We start from the raw sequence: 22,480 nt of genomic DNA, 5'->3' as shown, positions 1-22,480 counted from the left end.
CTTGTCTCCCAGTGGTTCGTCTTTAGTCTCAGGTCTGTTCAGGTTTAGTTTAGTTTAGTTAGTTAATGTTTTTTTGTATTTAGTCTAGGTTTTGCTGCCACGTCAGCCTTTGTTTTGGGTTTGCCTTTTATTTCTAAATAAATTAGTTTTTTTTTATCAACATGAGTCTGCGCTCAGGGTTCGCCTCCTTCACCCCAGTCCATGACAGAGACAAGCTGATGTTTCAGATTTCAGTTAAACCTTAGTTTCTAATTTTGTTTGGCTGTTTTGTAAATGTTGTCATTCACTCTTTGGTAATTTTTGGTTCAAGTTATGAAGTGTCTGAATCCTCCTGCAAAATCAATGTTCTTCACAAAAAGGGAAACAAAAATCCTGGCACTCTAAGCTTTTTTTTTTTTTTTTTTTTCTTTTCTTTTGCCCTTTTGAGACGTGCCCTAGAGACACCACTTATTCTCGAAGCACTTGGAGTAGCAGTGGCACAGACAGTAAAACCATCGCTTGGTCTTGGTTTTGATTGAGAACTTTAAGCAAACCTGCCTAAAAATGGTCCCATTTCCTTAGTTGTACGGAGAACACAAAACAATATCAGTAACAGGATGAGCCTAAACAAAAACAGGACAATAATGTTCCAGTAGAATCCTCAAAAAATGCGACTTGCAAAATTAATGAGTCTGCACAACATTTTTTTTCAGTCGAAATCCGTAAACAACTATGTTGCTTGTCCTGTGTCTGAAAGTCATTTTTAGCACCTCCACCGAAAGCAGCTCCTGCCTGTAAATGTAGACTCAGAGCAGCACTTTGTCTAATACCTCTGCCTTTTCCTTAGTATTTCTTTCATCTACACTCAGCGCCAATCTATGGACATTACCCTGACTGCTGGAAATAGGCACAAGTCTGCACCTCAGCATTTATTTAGACAGACTTCAGAAATCCATCCTTTTCTAAAATCAACATTTCTGTCCCCCCCATCTGTTGTCAAAGCTTCAGCACATAAGGATAGATCAGAACATGATCTGATAATTTGGTTCTCAAGTGGTCTGTGGAGCCTCTTAGTTTGTCTCTCAGAAAACATTATTTCGCTGTGTGAATTAGTTGGGAAGTCTGCAGGATATGATAATCTCAGCTCTGTAACTAGAGGCGAGCGCTGTGCCAGAAGAGCAGTGGGAGGTTGCGTGGCAGCAAAATGCCAGACAAATGTTTACGGGTGGTAAATGACTGCAGAGAGAATTTAGGCCAGTGTTGATACAAAGCTGTAGTAAATAAGCCCCCGAGTTAGCTGGCATGCAACAGCGTGGCGCGAACATTAGCGACAAAACACTGAATGAGCAGCAGGAGTCATTTTGGAGATGCTGGCGCCGCTCCGAGCGTGCTCACACACTTCAGTGGAAATGTCATCTGAGTGCAGAGTGAATAAGTGACTTTTTGCTGATTCTTTACCTGAAGGATGAAAGGACATTCTGGTCACTGTAGTACTCCGTCCATTTCCTTTAAAATGGTACAAAGGAAAGTGCCTCGGTTGTGGCTGAGGTGATGCTAAGCTGCCGCATCGCTTGTAGGATTTGGAGAGTGGTTTGCACATGGCTGCACTGTGTTCCAGTTCCAGCAAAGTAAATGTTAAATGGACTGCATTTATGTAGCACTTTTCTAGCCTTATTGACCACTCAAAGCTCTTTTATACTACAAGCCATATTCACACACTCTGGTTCACAGATTGGGGGCTATGTGGGGTTCAGTGTCCTGCTCAAGACACTTTAGAAACTCAAATTAGTGCTTTGGTCGAAGAGAGGCGACATTTTCTGTTTATGCACCAGAATACTCAGGCCCTGATTTGCTGAGACATGTGCCACACCTATTTTGCTCCATTGTTTTTGCATCATTTGCACTCACTATCTGCTCCATCTCAGTGTTGTTTTGATAAAGCAAAAGATGCTAATAATATGCCAGCTCAAACACCCACGTCACATCTGCATCAAGTTCAGCAGGTGTGAGCAATTAACCCTCTTTTTATTTTTTTGGTCAGGTCACAGTTCTAGTTTCAAATTCTAATTATGACCTTCTGCCACAACAGAGGCACAAAAGAGACAGAACATGTTTTCTCTGTGAGCTTCAGGTTTTAACGAATGAAGTACAGAGTTTCTCCTTTAAATTCAACAACATATCACTGTATCAGAGAAGAATTATGTTCAGGAGAGCATTTATAAATCAGTAAGTCACATTTTGTGCTTTAGTAACCATCACTGCAAAAAAAAAGTGTTTCTTTGTTTTTATCCTAGACCAAGGGCATGCTGGGACCTCTGGCCCATGGGGAGGGTTGCAACAACCTCTCGCCCTCAGTACAACTGCAGACTGCCCCTCAGTTGCATTGTGTGTTGACAATAAGTATTACTTATGGGAGTAAATTATTTCGAGTTATATTTGTTAACCTCTGGATGTGAAGCACTATCTGTTGGAATGTACTATCATCACAAGGTTTCCTTTTCTTAATGCGAAACAGCAACAATGGATTTTACACTTTTTTGACAATGTATTTGTAGATTCAATGGTGTCTTTCACTGTTCACTGGAGGATAATAAGAGTATGAATTGTTTGTGAAGAGGCAACAGTGCAGCTGATTGCTTCTCTTGTTCTATGTTGTCTTCTGAGATGCAACCTGCTCTCAAGAGATGTTAATAAATTCATGTTAAATGTGTGTTGCAAACAGTGCTGGTTTTTGAGAATTGAGCACTGTCTTCCTTGCAGTTCTTTACGTAAATATGGATAATTTTGCTCCAAATTCTAAGCATAAAATCGTACTCACTGTGGGCAAAGTGAGAGACACTGTTTAGTTGGCAGCACAACTTTAGGTACACATTTCCATTTGTGATGGCTTTGAGAATTAGATGAATGCTCATTATCCTAATTAGAGGTTTCACCTTTCTCTTAAGGTAAAAGTATTCCAACTCTGCTGTTTGGACAAGTTCCATGAATATTCTTATTTACATGTAACAGTGCACAGTTTGTTTTGTCACACTCAAACTGCATTACTTTATGTCACCTTAATCTAATTATCGGCTGCCGTTGAAGGCTTGGTTTTGTGCATGTTTGTTTGTGGTGTCATCAAAATATGTCATGAACCACTTGATGGATCTTAATGAAACTTTTAGAAAGAAATCATTCGGTGTACATCTACAGCTGATTAACTTCCAGAGTCTCCCAAAATTCAAGATGCCTATCACAGCCAAATGACCTTTGGAAATACAAAAATGGCTATAACACAGACAATTTTACAGCTATTGAGCTAAAATTTAGTGTGATAGTAGCTGAGAGTCATCCTCAACATATAGTCCAAGAGTTAACACATCTCACATGAGATCATGCTTCAAGTCATTTAGTAGACAAATGGCTACAGCCCTATCAGAAGATGATCTTAGTTTAAAACTGGCTTAAAAAGTGGTGGGCGGTATTAATTTCTTCGAGGAATGCTAACCATTTATTGAACAAGTATGTATTCTGACTATGACCTTTTTTTAAATGGGTTAAACATAATTAGAAAATGGTGTTAACACATAAACAAAGTGAGACTCTTCATTTGTTTTTCTAAATGTAATTAGTCAGCATTGCTTATCAGCTTGCAGCGTGCGTTATCATCGCAGTGCACCATTGTTGGAAGATAACCCAGAGTTAAATCCAGAATTTCATCAGCAGGCTACAAATCCTGCCGCAGAATGTAGGCCCTTTTTAAACTCAATAAAATTTTATCAGGCAGCAGATGGATCAAAACACAAGCCTTCAGTGCAGACAGGGTGTAACAGGAGATACTGTCACACTGTGTACTGAAGGTCACGCCATTACAGGTCTCTTATACACCATGTACATATTCATCCTCTTTGTTTGTAAGGTCACATACGGCAAGATCAGGTTGTACAGATACTGGCAGTCTCTATTTACATAAGCTTTACACTTTTTTAGGCTTCTGTATCACTGCAACCCACTCGTAGTGTCATGTATTGACACATAAAATGGATCTTACCTGATTTTAAAGGATTGTTGACTTTATCACAAGAGTAACATCTACAGTATAGTCAAACAGTTTTCTAAAACCTGGTGCCAATCAACCTGTTAGACATCATTCAAGTTCTAATGAGAAACTGGATGCATTTTATTCGTGGAGAAACACTAATTATTAGTGCAGGACAGGTGATTGTTGCAATTTCTTTGTTAGCAGGATTTGTTTTAAAGCTACCAAATCAAACTTACTGAAACTTGGCTGACAAAAGTCTACGACTTGATTGGCCACTTGCATAAATTTAAAGTGTCTCGTTTTGTTTTTTCCTTTATGTTAAACTACTATAAATGGTCCAAGTTTATAAACATATTCTTTGGTTTTTCACTTTTCAACTGACCATATAAACTGATCAAACTAGGTTTAAAATGAAAACTTAGCCAGCAGATTTAATCTCTTCCTATGAAGCTGTACAGATCAGGACAGAACAACGTGATATGCTCTAAATAGAAAAACTAATAAGTTTTCAATCTTCCTCTGGTTGTACTTTAAAAATGCAATAAATGTAACTCTTTAACATAATCAAAAAGCATCTAAAAGACTTGTGTATTTTAGTGAACACAGACATAATTAGAACAGACACTGATGGTGTGATGACAGCATTTGTTTATTGACCATAAATACAATATGAACATAATAACAAGATTACCATTTGTTTAAAAGTGTTCTATAGTACCCATAGTATATTGAGCATATGAATGCCATTTAAGTCCATTGAAACTTCACCAACAACAAAACATATTTTATGAGGAGACTCCACTGTACGATGTGCAGTAAAGCAAGAAACTTTGTCCTAAAGTATTAAATTACTCATATAAAGGGTCCTAATATTTGTCTGCCTTGATGATGGATAAGGGTTGAAATTGTAACTTTAAAGAAGAAAGTTCATGCGCACCTCTGAACATGTTTTTGGTGCTTTTGATTCATTTTTTTCTCTCTCATGCCACATCATTCCTGTCTGGATAATTCTCCAAATGAAGTGATGTTGTCAGTTGGCGACTTCTCACGATTTTCAGAACAGCCAGTAGCTGCGTCCCTGACTGAGATGACTTTCGCACCGTGTAACATTTTGTTGCAGCCTGCACGTCATGGCATTTGCAGTGTTTTCTGTATCCGTGTTAGCTATGTTTTATGAGCCCAGTCCTCAGAGAGAGAGGTCAGTAGTCAGAGCAGACAATCTGGTTAAAATATGTATGTTTGCTTTTATCTTGACCGAACCACAACCTGGAAAAAAAAAAAAAAATCCCCCTGCTCACAGACCTCTGCAGCCACTCAGGTGTTTATATGTGTGTGTGTTTCATTCTGATTTACTGGCTGAGTAGGTCTCTATGCTTGTTTGCAGTCAGTGTGACTTCTGTAAAAGTGGAGCTGAAGATAAGCTGCCCACTCTTGTCTTCTGCTGCACCATTGTCCAGAAGTGACATTTAGTCATTTTTATGTTCTGTTTGCCTTGTCACTGCAGCGACACAGAAAGCAGCCAACAATCTGAGAAGAATATCTGATGGACTACTGCGAGAGGGGAGGGAAAAAAAAAAGACAAAACAAAACACATTTTTGAATGTGCACAGCTGAGAAAGACAAACGTTCAGTCCTCTGATTTCCTCTGCAGTATCTTGGTTCTTTCAGCACCCAGGTGGTTTGACAACACTCCCCACAGTGGTGATTTTCTTTTCTACAAATCCCAAGACCCATCTTGATATGAAACAATTCTGCCACTGTATAAAATATGTTTTATTTTTTCTTAGGTACTGTAGCATTTTGTTCTTTTAAAAACGCCGTACCACACAGAACCTAAAGTCCAAATCAAAGAGCTGTTACCTCACACAGAAATATCAGGCAATTTGTCATTTCAAATATACAAAAATCTACTGCAAATAAACAACTTTTGTCTCATCCAGATGAGGGTTATTGTAATTCAGAAGCCTTGTTGTCAGAGAAATGTGTTAAACATTTGTTCGGATTTGTTGCTGAAAGGTGGGCGATTGTGTTTTTATCTGTATAGGTGTGCACGTTTGTTAGCAAAATATCTTATGAACCACTGGACAGATTTTAATGAAAGTCTCAGAAAGTAATTATTGGATGTACATCTACAACTGATTATTTTCAACCCGATTCAAGATGGCCACCTACAGCTAACTGACCAAAGCAAGGGTAAAAACATTTTACAGATATTTAGCTAAAACTTGGATAAATATGCATTTTTTCAAGGAATGCCAGGTCTTCCTCCTGTGATGTTTTCTCACCAGCCTGCCCTCATGGTGTACAGAGGTTGACATAGAGGTTGTAGGAGTTGAGTTTCTGACATCCCCTCACAACTTTCATCATCCTTTTATTGTCAAGCTTAGAGATGTGCATGGATGCTCGGGCTTAGTAGTAAAGCTCTAGAATTATCTGTCTGCACAAAAGGATGTTAGCCTGTCCTGGATTACTGAGTCGGAGACGTTTCTTTGGAAGGACGTTTCAGCCAAAACATTTTAACTTTCTCGTACTGTGTGTTGAGTGTATAAACATAGCCGTAAATAGTCTAGTTTATACTTCCAGGATCAAGCATTGGCTTTAGTTTGATTTGATGCTTTTAATCTGATGGTTTATTTTCCACTTCAAATTAAGTAAAACTGACTCATGCTTTAAAAAAATAAAGTAAGGTACAACTTATGAATAAAACATAAAAAAACAGCTGGTCAAGGTTGCTCTCAAATACTGTTGTAATGTTTGTGGGTCCCCAGATGATGAAGACCTTTTTGTGATCACAACTACAGAACGATGTCTGTTGTTGGCATCTGAACTGTTGTGTCAAGAGATTGAAGAAACAAACCCAGCAAAGGAAAGGAAATCTTTTGTTATCTCACATATCAGAGGCTTTGAAAGAAGAACACTGTTTGATGCCCTTGGGAAAAAAAACAAGTTGGTTTTGCAGTTTAGGCAGCCTTGTCAATTTGATCTTTTAGAAGAATGTTTTTAACTCCTTTAAATGCCTATTCAGTTATACACCAGATAGAATTATAGTATTGAAAGGGTTAGTCTGGTCATTTTTTAAGGGGCATTTTGTCAAATAGTTGTCATTAGTTACTACCTTATTAGCTGTTTCATCAGTCATAGAGCACAGAGTAAGTCTTTGTCCAGGCTAGCCAAACAAGGGCTCATTTTATATAATTTTTCAGGCTTAAAAAACTTTTTCTTAAAATCCACATATCAGTGTGATGATGATACCTCACTGCACAATTACACTATATGATGATGACTCGCTACACTATTTACAATTGTAGCTAAACCGATTTATTTTGGTGTATAGTATATATATAAACCCTAACCCTAATGTGAATAAAACAGTTATTATGAATCATACATTATACTGTGATGACATTCTTCTGTTGGTGTAGATGCTCAGTCATCCTGGACATGGCACATCACAGTTTACAAACAAAGGAATTGGACTTTTATTCTGTAGTTGGAGAAGTTTTGCTTTCCATCCGGGGAGCTTTTTTCAATTCAGAACTGGAGAGTGTGGAGTTCCAAGCTTTAAACAGCATGAGATGATGGGTTTATGCAAGCTGGATTCACATGTAGATCATTAGGGTCTTTGTTTTCCTGACCTCTTCACCCCCTTCTCAAACCATCTGTTTTCTCTGTCCAAAATATGAACATTGTTGTCTTTAAACGAGTGCCCCTCATCCTTGAGGTGGAGGTGCACAGCTGAGTCTTGCCCTGAAGAGCCACATCGCCTGTGTTGGTCCATGTGTTTGTCGAGAAGTTGTTTAGTTTCTTCTATATAGCGGTCTGACCATTCCCTGCTGCACTGAACTACTAACACAACACTGCTCAGCTTGTGCTTTATGAATCAGCTTCTGCCTGAGAGTCCTGTTAGGCTTAAAACGCACCGGGAAGTTTCTCGAACACTCCAGCAACATTAGGGATGACCGCATCTTTTCCTTCTTCTTTTAAATGTATTACAAGGGTTAAAGATAAGGATGCACAAATTGCTTGTCTGGTAACTAGAATTCAATTATTTTCAATCTGACTAGGCTTAATCAATGTGTTGCTTGCCAGGCACTCAAAAATACAATCCCCCTAACCCCCTTATCAGGGAATGCATAATAACAAAGATCAGACTTAAACAGGTCTGCAGTGTGTATTCCAACATATAGGAAGGCTCAATCTAAGCTTAAAATCATAATATCAAAAGATTATAATGGTTTATTTTTCAGTTACATATATTTTGTGTGTTTATTGTAAATGGAATGTCACACAAAAAGCACAAACTTTCCATCGGCTTTTAAAGACATTGATGTATATTTTTTATAAATTCAGTATTTTAATATTCAGCATTAATTTCAATACTTGCATTTTGCCGAAGTGGTGGGGAAAAACATAAATCTTCTGCCTGAAGCCACAGGACTACAATGACCATGTTCTTTTTTTAGCTATGGATTTCTTCTTCTTTTTTTTTTTAAACATTCTTTGCATTACGCAATTGTCACAAATGATTTATGGGAGCTCAAACCACTGGCTGACTGCTAAACTTTGTGACTTATTCAGAACATTTCATTCATTTTTGAAAATATGACACTGTAGTGTTGGGGAAAATGATTTAGCATTAGTTATTTTTGCTGTCATATACGGTGTACAATTTTTAAAAAGAGCAATGTTGAAATGTGTGGAGAGCCTTTAAAACTGGGCTTCACAGAGAAAACATGATTTTGAACCTTCTATCTGAGCAGATCGACAACAGTCTGCAATGATGCTACTACAGGAGCAGACTGCTGCTCACAGGTACGAGGGTCCCAACCGGCCTGTCCTTTTCACCACAGGTTGGGGGTTACAAGTGTGCTTAACAGAACGGGCCAGGAATCCTGCGTGAGTAGCCAGAAATGTGTAAAATCTACCCAGAGGCTCCTCTGTCTCTCATATCAGATGTGCGAATAAACCCATCTCTTCAGTTACGGGACATTCAGTTTCAGAAATGTCGCTTTTTGGCATTTTTATTCTCCAGTTGTCTGCTTATATGTAAGGCAAACAAAGGCTGCATTTCATCAACAAAATCATAAATCCACAAAAGTTATTTTTTTTCAGACCTTTCTGGTTAATTAGAAAAAAATTAACTGTGCTGTTTTTTTTGTGTATCATGCATAAGAAGTTGTAGCTTGATGTGTTAATTTTTCCCCGCTGTATGTCTCGCCTCCTGCGATGGAACTGTTGCTAATATGCACATCAAAGTGCTGATTCAGAAATAATACTGTGCAGCCCTTTTTAAAATCTAGATTGTGACAGAATGTGATTAAAATGAAATGTTTTCATTGTCCTCACTGTGCAGTTCAAAGTGAAAAGTCATACATAAATCAACCATAAATAAAATGCTGTTCTCACATCGCTTCCAAATTCATCCATGCCAAGTTGTTTTGTGATGGAATAAAGGGTCTGCACTGCTTGACTAGCCGATGTAGGCCAAGCTCAAGTTACAACAAGTTCAGCTTGGCCACAGGGTCAGAGAAGATAAGTCAGACCTCACTGAGTGTTGACCGCCTGTGACCTGGTCAGTGGTTCAGTGGTTTATGCTTGTTTGACCTACTTTGGTTGAGCCTGACCACTTGAGGGACAACCTACACGATCTGGAGTTTTGGAGATGCTATTCGACTATGGTGCTTGTCAAAGCTGCCACGTTGCATTGCTCCCCCATTTGTCTTGCTTCCAACTTAGGGACCAAATGTTTATGTGCTGCCTAATATAAATCAGCTACTGTAAGATGTGACCGTCTTGAGATAAGTTATTTCACCTGTCAGTGATCAGAATATTATGACTGATTGATGAATATATTTTTTATCTACTTGTCATCGATACAAACCAAACTTCTAGATCACTAGCATCCATCCATCCATCCATCATCCATCCATCCATCCATCCATCCATCCATCATCCATCCATCCATCCATCCATCCATCCATCCATCCATCCATCCATCCATCCATCCATCTATTTTCTTTTGCTCATCATCCCCCTCTCCAGCAACACTCTCCATCTAGGAGCAGCAGTTATACTCTGAGCCTCCTCACTCTATTTCTCTAGTCAATCCCATTCACCATAGGAAGGATTTTCATTGCAGCTGCTTGTATCAGGACTCCCGTTGTTTTTGTGATCCATACCTTATAGGCTGGAATGTTTATGGACTGATAAATTGAGAGCTTTGCTTTTTTGGCTCAGCTCTTTCTTCACCACGACAGACAAGCAAAGCCCTCACTGACATAGAGACAGGCAAAGCATACATTAACTTTTCTCATAGTAGAAAGCTGTTTGTTTATCAATACATATAGAGTAGAGAGATTAAAGAATCAATAAGATTCCCAGTGTTTTGCTTATTAGATTCAGAATGAATCTAGGGTATGAAAAAAGGTAAATTAAAAAAAAGCCTATTAGTGATGAGGAAGGAGAGGATGGGAAGTGTAGACTGTGAGAAATATTGGGGCAAAATAGAAAAAACGGATGAAGACAGTTTATGGGATAATTACTCTGTTTGACCTTACGTTCTAATGAATGCATTACAAAATATAATCCATTTTAGAAATATGACCGTCATTTCATTACCAACTAATTTCTCTGGATAATCTTTAGACAAGAAAAAGAAATGACTGTGCTGTGTGTAAGTGTCAGACTTAATGTCTGTATCTAAATGTCACTTCTTGTACACATGGAATATGCTGTATGTGTGGCAGGTTTTGATGGCTGGGTGAATGTTTTTGAATCTTTTGTGGTTTTCTCTATGGTCTTGCAGTATTTTTAAAAGCAGCATTCTAGCTCAATCCAGTTTTAAGCGATGAGTGGCGAAGGAGGTGCACATCTCTTATATGAAAACTGCCTGAGATGAAGGCATTATCTTTTAACAGCTTGGGCCTGTGGGAATGATCAGGGTTTTTTGTGTCACTGGCTTTTGATGAGATAAATGGCTCACTGAGGGAAAAGAAACCCTTTGTCCCTAATCTTATGGATATTATACAGCCTGGTCTTTAACCTAGAGTCAAAGGTTTTGTACATCAAGGTTTACAAATCAGTGGTTGCTTTGTATCAAGGCATTATTGTTTTAGTAAGTCAGGGCCATCTGACTAGGTACTAAGAGTAAGTTGTTATGTGTTAAGTTTGGTGACATTTATGATGTATGTGTAACATTCATTATGTGCTCCTGTTATGTATATTGCACATGCATGCTCCAGTTTAAGTATGGGGTATTCTTTGTTGCTGTGGCATTAGTATCTCATTGTTTTCATGGGTGTGGTGTTTTAGTTTGACTATTTGTCTTCTGTTCTTTTCTCCTCATCAAATAAATAAAGTCCAAACCAAACCAAACCTGCAACAGCAGCTTAAGCATCAATATCTTCCAGGTCCAAGTTTGTGGAATGAATCCTAGGTAGAAAATATTGGTCTTGGGACTGAACACAGTATGCAACTGGTACCAAAAAATGCCAGGTACTGTAGATTTTGTTGGGACTCTTCTAATGCCACATGTACTGTACTGTGGTGTCCAATCTTGAGCCTCTATTCAGTGCATTTTTGATGTTTCTCTGCTTTGACACATGATTTGAATGAATGAGTGATTAACAGGCTTCTGCAAAACTTAAAGGCATGCTAAAGAGCAGGGAAACAACTAAAACATGCAAGATAGTTTCCCCTTAAGAACCAGGATTGGGAACCCCTGTAGTAAAACAATGCAGTTTGTACTCAGCAGCAACTTCACAACATTGTGAATGTTGTATTTATGTGGTAGATACACCAAGAACACAAAGTAATACCTCTCTAATACACAGCTTTAATGAGAAGGAGATGAAAAACAAACAATGACAAAGCCTATTACTCATAAAAGTGCCACAGTACTGTGATAATGCAGACACAGCATTTGCATAAAGCAGAATGAGATTGTACAGCATTATTGTTGGCTCACTGCTATGTAACTTTTGTTGTTATGGCATGTATGTGATGTTTGAAAGTTGCTACATTCATGCTGCAGAATTTATAACCATGATGTTGTTTTCTTACAGCCATGTATCTCACTATACAAGAGAAATGCAAGGAAAATGTACAAAAAGTGAGATAATGTTGTAAAAATCTACAAAGTGTTTATGGCAGTAGCTGTCTACCAGGGACAGTGTTACATGATTTTACTATGAAAACAAGATCTCTTGTGGCTAATTTGCAAAAGTAATCTTCACTACATCATTTTGTTTCATCCCTTTTCCCATATGTGAATGTTATGATAATGAAAAAGTACAAAACATATTTTTGAGCCTATTATTTTTAAAAATGAGGCAGTGATTTCAAAGATGTCTCTAGTTAGATTTAGCTGGTCAGGTATTTAAGTTGTAGTTTGTTTACTTGCTCAACATTTTTCAGTTTTTTTTCTCTTCTGTTTTTTTTTTTTTTGTCCTGTAGGTGAAGAGTTCTATGAGACGTCTCCGTACGAGCCAATCCATTTCTCTGAGGAATTCAGACATGCCTCCATCATCTCAGGTAATACCACTGTGTTTGTTTTTGAGCAGACTGAATGAAGTGACACACACACATATGAAGGTTGCTTTAGCTGAAGGGACGCTCCTTCCGCTGATTCAGATTAACCAAACAGCTCAGCCCGCTTGTTCCATCAGGGAGTGTCTGAATGAATGCTCGTCTTTGTAATTACAAATCTGAGAGTGTGTGTTTGTGGGTGAGTGAGAGAATGTGTGTGTGAGAGAGAGAGAGAGTGAGAGAGAAACTGAATAGCTGAAGAAGTCCTTTCATTCAGTCCTTCAAACTACTTGTGTGTGACAACATAATATCATTGTTTGAAAGGCTGAGATATCAGTATTGTTCCATTTTTTAAATGATTTTTGGTAGCATAAAATGTATACTGGTATTAGTGGAGGACATTTTTGAAATAAAGTATTCAAACAATCATTCAAATAAAAGTAAAAGTAATAATTTCATATGCCCATAAGTTTTTCAGAGCTTAACATACCATCAGTTACTGTATATCTGAATAAAAGCCAGATTATGTAGTGTATATGAACAGTGTCCAACTAAAAATTTACATCTGGTTGCCACTAGTTTACCAATGGTTAGAAATACAACATATGAAGGTGTCATTGTGACACCTTTTCTGATATATTTTTTTATTTTTTAGTTAAAACATTGATCAGGAATGCAAAAGCTCAGTTTATTTGGTAATGACTAAAGCTGTAATTTTGTCTAAACCAGTGAAGCATAACAAAAAGCATATAAAAGAATTCATAATTTTAGTACTGTATCACCACTGTCTCCTTCTGTGGTTTGTTGACCACCGCAATGTCTGGTGCCGGACATGTTCTGGGAAGTTGAGTCAGTGGTAAGTAATATTGGGTACATAACAATCAGGGGATTCAGGGTTCAAATCATCTGCCAAGGCAACCTTAGTGTGTAATTAGAGAGAGACGTACCAATGCTGCTCAGACATTGCCCAGATTAACAAGGTTCACCGCAGATGTTACGGGAACCATGACATTCTGATGAGACACAGGCTATTGGACATTCATAGACAGGTGCATATCAGAGTCCAAAAATAAATAAATAAAATAAAAGACATTGGCAGTTGTTACTCAAGCTTCGTCCTCTACCAGAAGTCTGGAAGCACAAGTGTTCTACACAGTATCATAGCTGTTCCTAGGACCGTGCTCATCTGAACACGGATCTCTAAGGTTGTTACTGAAAGCCACCCTCCAAGTTTAGGGGTCACAGCCCCGAGTAGCCTACTGACCATGTACAACACAGAGGCCTTGACTTTCTAAAACGTCACTGTTTTCCTTTAGCACTTGATACTTCTTGAACTTTCTCATATTTCCTTTTCTTGATGTTATTGTCTTTTAGAATTGCTACACCATCAATAATGCCTTCCTCTGTAATTTGTCAACTGCCACAATGTATGGTTGGTTAGCCTTTACCTATTTTTCACTGAGAGTGCACTTTGGATGATGCAGTGGAGAACATCCTCCTGACGTCAGCTTTTTTTAATGTACCTCTTCCGGTGAGTAGCCAGGGCAGTGGGGAATTGTTTGTCAGTAGTCTGCAAAGCCTCAGGTGCAAACAAGTTGAGGTGATTTGTTGGATGATTTTTCTTTTTTGCACATTTCTGACACATTGCAGACTTCTGTTTTTTTTTTTTTTTTTTTCCTGGATCTTATCTTCTGGTCTCCTCCTCTGTGAGGGATGATGCTTTATGGGTTGTGGTCTTTATCTTACAGTCAGTCTCGGGTCATCTGTTCTTGTGTTCATCATCTCAAAGCTTAGTACCCATTCTCAGATGATGACAAATGAAAATTGTTAGATGATGGGGTTCCTACTTGGTCATGTATCTCTGTATGATCCAACAAATCTCTTCAGTCAATGCTCACCTCTGAAAGGCTCTGGAACTAATGGTGGTTTAGCCCCTGTGTCTGGCAAAAATTCAGGTTTTGTGATGGTGTTTCCCTGTTTCAGAATATTTCCACACAAAGTTTCTTCTAAGATAAATTATCCAGGATGTGGAGCTGTACGTTTTTTGTAATTTCTTTATCTGCTCAACTGAACCAACTGTGCTTCCACACATTGGAAGTGGGCCATTTGTAGAAAGCACCACCAACTTCTCTCATGGTATTTTAAATTTTATTTCTCCACCTCACAGAAGATGTCTCTTTACATTTTTGTCCCGTGCATGTCAGTCACATCCAGCAGCTCCTCAGTGACAGACAAATCTGCCTTCACCCTTTTTAAAGAAAATGGCAGGACGGGCTGTATCTCTAGCATCAGGGCTTTTGACAACTGCTAATGAAAACACAACACAACTGGTTACTTCATCAGCCAGCTGTGTCACCAGGTTTCTCCCTAGTTGACATGCTGACATTGTTAAAAACCTGCTTCTGGTTTGGACACACCTGTTCAAACACCTGCAGCATACTTCGTTAAAAATGTGCTCTCTGAAAAACATTTGGAAGCTTTAGCTTTATTGTGGTGGGAGAAATTGCAGTTTTTTTTTTATTTTTTTGGTGTAATCTTTGGAAACACATCCCACTGAAAATGCAACCTGCTTTAAAATTCTCAGCTTTTTTTGTTTTTTGTTTTGTTTTGTTTTTATTGATTTGCAAAGTTAGCATTACCTCTGTTTGGTGTCAAAGTGCCAAAGTAGAGACAGACATACTGGCTTATCTTCATTAAACATAAAAATGCGTTTGCTTTCCCATTTCACTTGAATTTGTCTTCCCTCTCGAATATTATTAATATTACCTTCACATTTCCTGCCTCATCTTCAACTTAATCTCATTTGACAGTTTGCTTTCTTGAAAAAATGTTTTGAAAAAAGAAAAAGTCAAAGCAAGCAGTGGTGCAGGTGTTGTTTAACAAGTCAGATATTTCTAATGTTTGAAAATCTGAGAAGTGTGCTGATACTAAGCTCAGGATGTTTTCAGGGTAATATGAATTACTATTTTTTTATTATTGTTTATAAGCTTGCTGATGACTCCATTTTTCTCACCACATGGTTCCTGATGTATAATAATCTCATTTATTAGAGTTCACTCAAGTATCACAGGCTACTTTTAAAAGATTTGGTTTGTTGGTTTGTTCAATGTCAACAGACCCCATCACTAATAAGTCCAAAATAAATCTGTGATGCAAAGGCAAACAGACACACATCTAAATATGATCAAATGTTAAATTGTGTAATTTGCTCATTTAGTTATTGGCGAAATGACATTAAAACTATTGCAGAACTTGTGCCATGTCAGGCCTCATGCGCATTTCTGAGGAGTGTTTAAATGTCAGGAGCCCCGAGCAATACATCGTCATTTACACTTTTTCAATGTGTGTGTGTGTTCAAACAGCTGTGAAATAGAGTCGTAGCTCTGTAAATTGGCCTCTGCTCTTTCAGATTAACACAAGTACAAACGCAGTCAAAGCAGGAGAGCTGGCAACCAATCCAGCTTCAAAAGCACTTTGTGTCCCCATCTTACACACAAAAACAGGCAGAAGGAGGGCTGTAGCAGTGCAGGTGTTGTGTAACATTTCACTTATTTCCAATTTCAGGCCCATAACAGCTTCAGAAAACGTGACATCCACATGCTTGCTCGTGCATGCGTGGGGCTGCTGCAGGAGCAGTGCTGCTGTTTGTCAAAGCTGTTTGCAGTCAAATCACCTGTCGGCCGGAATCTGAAAGCATGATGTGAGGGATCCTCAGCGAGACTGTCTGTGAATGCCCAAAGCAGATAAAGAGACAGAAAGAAAGAGGGATGGGGCGGGAGACGGAAGGGAGGGCGAGATAAGAGGATAATTCAGAAGGGCGTTAAATAGCAGTGGCAGAAGAAAGAGCACTGGAACATTGAAGTATGTTTCAGACAAGAGTGTTGCAAATTGATTAGAGGGAAAGGCTAGGTGTGACAAAGTGTTTGTGAATATGGAGTTGTGTGTTTGAGCGTGTCTTTACGTGACAGAGTTTGAGTGGTTAACTGTGTACACTCTTGAAAAAGGCAAGGAGATGTGTGCTAGGCGAAATAGAGTTGTAATCATTAATCATACAAGCTGCCCCAAAATTAGTCATAAAATTTAAATGTCATTATTGAATACTTAATGTTGTCCTGTGGAGCTTTCAGCAAATACAGTTTGTGTTTGCATTTTTTTTTTCACCAAAGCTCTTTTTTTTATTAGTATGGAGCACTGAAGGTGGCGTGAAGGGCTAGTGAAATTCAATCATTCTTCTGTGTTATTCTTATGCCAAATAAATCAATTTCTGAATGCCTTAACATACCTTGAATGAATTTTGGCATTTGGGGAAAATGTTTGTATTTTTAAGAGGTTCAAATTTGTCTTTTGCAAAACGGCTCCACAGCAGTGCTTCAAACTTTTAATATGGGGCTATTTAGTCAAGTCAAGTCAGGTTTATTTATATAGCGCTTTAAAAACAGGTTTAAAACTGCACCAAAGTGCTTTACAAGAACAACAATAACAGAATTTTAAATAAAACAAGGTAAAAATACTACTTCAATTAAATGCCAAGGAATAAAAGTGAGTTTTTAAAAGCAATTTAAAATGATCCAGGCTGTCGGCAGATCTGATCTGGAAAGGTATATTATTCCATAAAATCGGAGCTACTACAGAAAAAGTCATTAATAGCTGATTATTTGAACGTAGGGTTCTCTGCACAGACTGATATTTTAAAAGGTCCCGAAGATATAGGAGGCCAACCCATTTAAGGCTTTATAAGTTAATAAAAGAATCTTAAAATCTATACAATAAAAGACAGGTAGCCAATGTAAAAAGGCCAGTGTAGGCCTTATATGGTCAAGCTTCCTGGTTCCTGTAAGAAGCCATGCCGCTGCATTCTGGATCATTTTACCCAAGGAACATATTTGAAATTTTGTACACAAATGAAAATGACCAAAATCTACAGGACAGCCTGTTGTACATGTGTCCTAAACAAACAGGAAGTCTGGTATTTGGAATTAAAACTGCATGGGATGCTTCGTGTATGCAAGCTAAAAACCCTTGATCCATGATCATTGTCTAAATCTAAAGATATTTAGTTTATTCGTGTCAAATATTAAGGGTGTTGTTTATTACTTTGTGAGCGGTGGTTTAAAGTAGCTCACCTGTGGCACTCTTCCTGATGCATATGTGGAAGATAATTTAGTTAGAAGACCCATTTACTGAACACCAGCTCATAAAGAGACGTGAAGTAAACAAAAAGAATTTCACATCTCCGAGATAAAAGACGTGGCATAATGGAAGGGAGACAGTAGTTCTATGTGAGGAGCAGAAAAAAACAAAAACATTAAGAAAACATTAACCATCATCAGATCTGAAATATTCTGTCATAGTCACAGGTGCAGACAGCGAATGTCTAGTAGAAGCTAAATCACATCTTAGAAAGCAAAGGGCTCTGTGACCGGTAGGAGAGGTAGTGTGACAATGTGAGATATCATACAAGAGAATATTACAGCCTGCAGCGGGTAATGTTACACTGTCAGGTGTTAGAACAGAGGATTATACAGGACAGAGACCTACAGAAAGACCCCAAGGCTGATATCAGAGAGAATTAACAGAGCTACTGCTGAGCTGTGAATTTGTATGCTGGAATATGCCAGTAAAAGCAAGTTCTCAGTAGAATTACACCTGATCATTAGAAATAGCTGAGCAGAGCAAACTAAACTTGCACTGAGTTTGTTTCAGTTTAACGTGTTCCTTAAGTGAACTTCGGTGCTTTTATTGGGACTTTTTGTTATAGAAAATGGCACGGCGAGTGGGCAATTAACTTATTCTTTTTACCAGTGCTTCATATTATTGGCTTGTATATGCAGTTTAATGGAAACAATTTTATAGTGAAACTGAACAACATCTGCACAAACGCATGGCACATCACTGGAGAACCATTTCTTCTGATCAAGAATCTGTGATCCTCATACAGCTCAAGAATAAGGGACACACTTTTGAGGACAGTTATGTAAGTATTACAGACAGAGAGGATATATGACTTGAAAAAGGAGTAAAAAAATAAAAGCCATCAATAAGACCTTTCACAAACACTTCAAGTTGGATCGGAGATGCCTTCGGGCCATCTTAGTGTGATTTCTGGAAGGATCAAGACGGCGTGGGGGTGGGGTTGTTGAATTCAACCTGCCGCTGAAATACATTGAGGTTGTGATGTAGTGTTGACCCTCTGTGCAACCAGCTCGCTGCAGGACTAGGAGTGGGATGTGTTCGATGCGCATTTTATGCATAGCAGTCCACATCAGCCCTACAGAGTTACATTTTACACCTTCTTTGGTTCTGCAATACTGCCTTCATTATTGAAAGCTCACATCTTTACAGGATCTGGACATCTCATTTAATGATTTATGAACAGCCAGAGACGGGCTCTTCTTTGTGGTTACATTGCAGAACTTTTTGTGAAAGAAGCTTAAATCAGACAGGAAAAGGTCAACATTGAAGAAATGAGGTCTAAGGTTCCACATTTCCAGCCATACAATGTAGGCTGGAGTTGAAAACCCAGATAATTTTACACCAATTTGCACCTTCATGCATGTGACCAAAGCATCTCACATGCTGATCAGGTTAACAGTGTCACCAAAGACCCCCAGGAGGGATGGAAGTGCCAGCGATTTGCACGAGAGTTCAACAACTCACTAAATGAATCGTCCAACAGAAGGCCTTTTCAAGAAACTGTTCCAGGATTTGGCTGTAAAGATGAGCTCATCTTTAAACTGCCTCTGAAGGTTCATGAATGCAACAAGGTTAGAAGCAAATTGTCTTTATAAAAGATAAACAAAGGTTTTGTTGTATTTAATTAAATTTGTCAGAATCTCCTGAATTAGCAACAAACTACATCATGTTATCAGGCGTTCTCGTCCAACATCAGTGTCTGACCTCACAAATGTGCTTCTGGATGAAGAAAATTCCCATTAATACACTCCTAAACCTTTGGAAAGCCTTTCCAGAAGAGTTGAAGCTGTTATAGCTGCATCATATGAAACCTTGTGGATTAAACGGATGTCTCTCAAGTTCATATGCGTGTGACTTGAATACTAATTGAGTTGTTTTTGTCTATTTCAAAAACAAACAGTCATATCTAAGAAATTTCCTGTTTTTTTTACATTAGCTCTTTTAAAATATTTACTTTGTTTCAATCTATAGCAAATTCTCAGACAACTGCACAAGTTGGAACCTGGAAGTCAGCAACAACCTGTGCACATTTATCAGCTACCATGGCAACACATGTCAGGTAACGCTAATGTTAGCTTTTTGTTGGGTCTGTGTGAAGTTTGATTTGATCAGGAAATCAATCAGAGCAGAAACTCAGTCTCCCAGGAAATTACAGTTCCATAAGACATGATTGTTTTCCCCCTTTAAGGTACGCTATAATCTCTTGCTGGATCATATTTAAACATAACATTTGTTTGAGTTTACCAAATACACTCAGTCCTACATTAAAAAAAAAAATCTAATAAGGTACTTGTTTAACTGAACAAATACAAAATAGCATTGACTTAACTTAGTTAATTTTTTAGAGTTTTATGTGAAGCTTAAACAAAAAACTTCTCAAATAAACATCAAATTTTTCACACTACTCTCTGCCTATATGTTTTTCTTTTAGCACCAGGCTATTCTTTTGTTTCATCTCAATTAATTTTTCAGAGTTAGGTCAAATTGATGGATATTGTGGCAGGCGTCTTGAATAGGGGTTGTTTCCAAAAGTTAATCAGTTGAAGATGTACAACCAATACTTTTCTAATGAAAGTTACATTAAAATCTGTCCTATTCAGGTTGCAGGTTGCAGTATTTCTACAGACAAACACATACACACATTAACATGGGCAAAAACATGATCCCCCTTTTGCCTTTACCGGCGGACTGTAGTTAATCAGTCCTAGCCCGAGTTAATAATTTGAATCTGTTGATAATTTAAGTTGACCGAGTCCAAGTATATTAAGTTGAAACAAGAGAAATGTTGCCAAAGGACAGAAAGCGTTTTTATGTTAATTCAATGCTTTATTTTTTATTTTGAAAGTGCCAGCCCAAGATGAACCCTCTCCATTGTTTTGGTACGGATTCAGAAATGATACTACAGAATCCTCATCATCCAATCCTCTTGTTTCCCCGCGGGTATTTTTAGGATCTTGAAACACTGGAGACTCAGCCAACCTAGAAACCGTTGGATGTTTTTCCAATGAGTGCACAATTTCCATGTTATTTCACAGTAAAATGAATATAAGATGTCATGCGCGTTTCGAGTTCTCATTCAGCTTTGTCATGACTTTTGTTGCTAACAGCAGCAGCAGTTGCTACGAGCAGAAGAAAAGTCAAAAGGGCCTTAAAAAGGATTTAGGTTTTTAAGGCTTTTATTCAAGACTACTTACATGACTACGTGGCTAATATGCAACTCTGATTAGATAACTTCTGCTTCAGTGATAGACTCGATGGAAATAACCGCTGGGTATGTCTTGCTGGACTTTTTCTATATTGAGGCAGAACAGCATCATATCCTGCACCTAACAATTCAAAATGCAGCAGTCACTAAAGGTAGAAGTTAACTTGCGAAATCACATATTCAAGGGGAAAATAACAAAACATTTAACGGCTATGCTCAAGGATTGTTGCAGCCAGTCAAATGCGCATCAAAACATTTTCTCATTACGTCGAAAGAAAAACAATTTTGGATGTAATTAAAAGTTTTGATTGTTACAAATTTAAATGACTTTGAGCACAATCACGTGATCTAGAAGGAGAAAGTTTTTTACTTTTACTGTTCTAATTTCTTAACTTTAGTCATGGGTAACGGTATTTTAGGCTATCTCTCCCGCACCTGTATCACATATTAGGAAAAAAATTGCTAAGTATATACTAAATTGTAAGAATACAAAAAAAGAAGACGAAGAAGCTTTTTAAAGCTTTTTTTTTTTCGTGTGTTCTTCCACAAATATTGTTTCATTGCTATGCATATTAACTCAACAACTGATATTTGGCCTTATTACCTCTGATCTAAATATACATCTCCTTGATGTCTTTGCTTTACAAAAAGAGACATACAGATAAGATGAGGGGTGACTAAAGGGGATCATGGGACGATACTAAGTGAAAGGACAACAAGAGAAAAGGTAGAAATTAGGCAAAAGAGAGGCAAAAAAAGACATTGCATGCAACCAGGCTGCAGGAGACAATAGAAGAGAGGGAAAACGAAAAAATGGAAAGAGGAGCAGAAATGTGAGACAAGAGCTTGAGAAAGCAGAAAGAAGAGAGTTGATGGCAGCAGAAAAGAGAGCGGAGCAGATAATCTATCCACAGGGGACAGGAGTAAGACGTTTCCTCCTGACACAGCTTCATCTGTGTGTGTTTGGTCAGGATGTGGCTCATATAGTGACCTGAACAGTGAATATATATATATAACAGTGAATATATATATATATATATATATATATATATATATATTTTTTTTTTTTTTTTTTTTTTTTAGGAAGATACTCTTTTTTTAAAAGGCTTTGACAGGAGTTTGAATAACAAAACAAACTAAAAAAAAACCTATTAAAATATCTGGTGACCTTTTGTTGAAACACTTTAAAGATGCTTAAAAATAATCCAAATATCAGATTTTGGGTCTTTAAGACAAAATGTTTGGCATCCTGGTACCTCAGTGTAAAAATGGGCATTCCCCAAGGTTCTGAGGTGGGACCACTCCTCATTCATTAAATGTGACAGACTCGATTGAAACGCCTGCAATCTATTTCACAGATATGACACTGATGTTCTACCATGTGCTTATGGAACTTAGAACAGTGTTCAGTACTTTTTGGTTATCTTAAAGCTTGTTCTGAATGCAAATAAAAATCATTTTAGTATTAATTGTTTTTATGTATATGGTAATTGTCTCTGCATTATGCCCTTGCAATAAAAATGTACTCTGCACTTATCGCTTTGTGTAAATTATGT

General features: G+C 37.9%; 1 protein-coding gene across 1 annotated transcript in view; it reads left to right on the top strand.

Moving 5' to 3' along the window:
- gfra2b (GDNF family receptor alpha 2b) overlaps positions 1-22,480 on the top strand; it is a 123,981-nt gene that overhangs the window by 28,309 nt on the left and 73,192 nt on the right. The window contains exon 2 of the mRNA XM_017427406.2: positions 12,455-12,532. Within this exon, the coding sequence (XP_017282895.2) occupies positions 12,455-12,532 (78 nt within the window). The remainder of the gene's footprint in view (positions 1-12,454; positions 12,533-22,480) is intronic.

The sequence above is a fragment of the Kryptolebias marmoratus genome, linkage group LG14, assembly GCF_001649575.2.
Source record: "Kryptolebias marmoratus isolate JLee-2015 linkage group LG14, ASM164957v2, whole genome shotgun sequence".
NCBI lineage: Eukaryota > Metazoa > Chordata > Actinopteri > Cyprinodontiformes > Rivulidae > Kryptolebias > Kryptolebias marmoratus.
The sequence above is the reverse complement of the archived record's forward strand: the minus strand, read 5'-3'. Positions and strand labels throughout refer to the sequence as shown.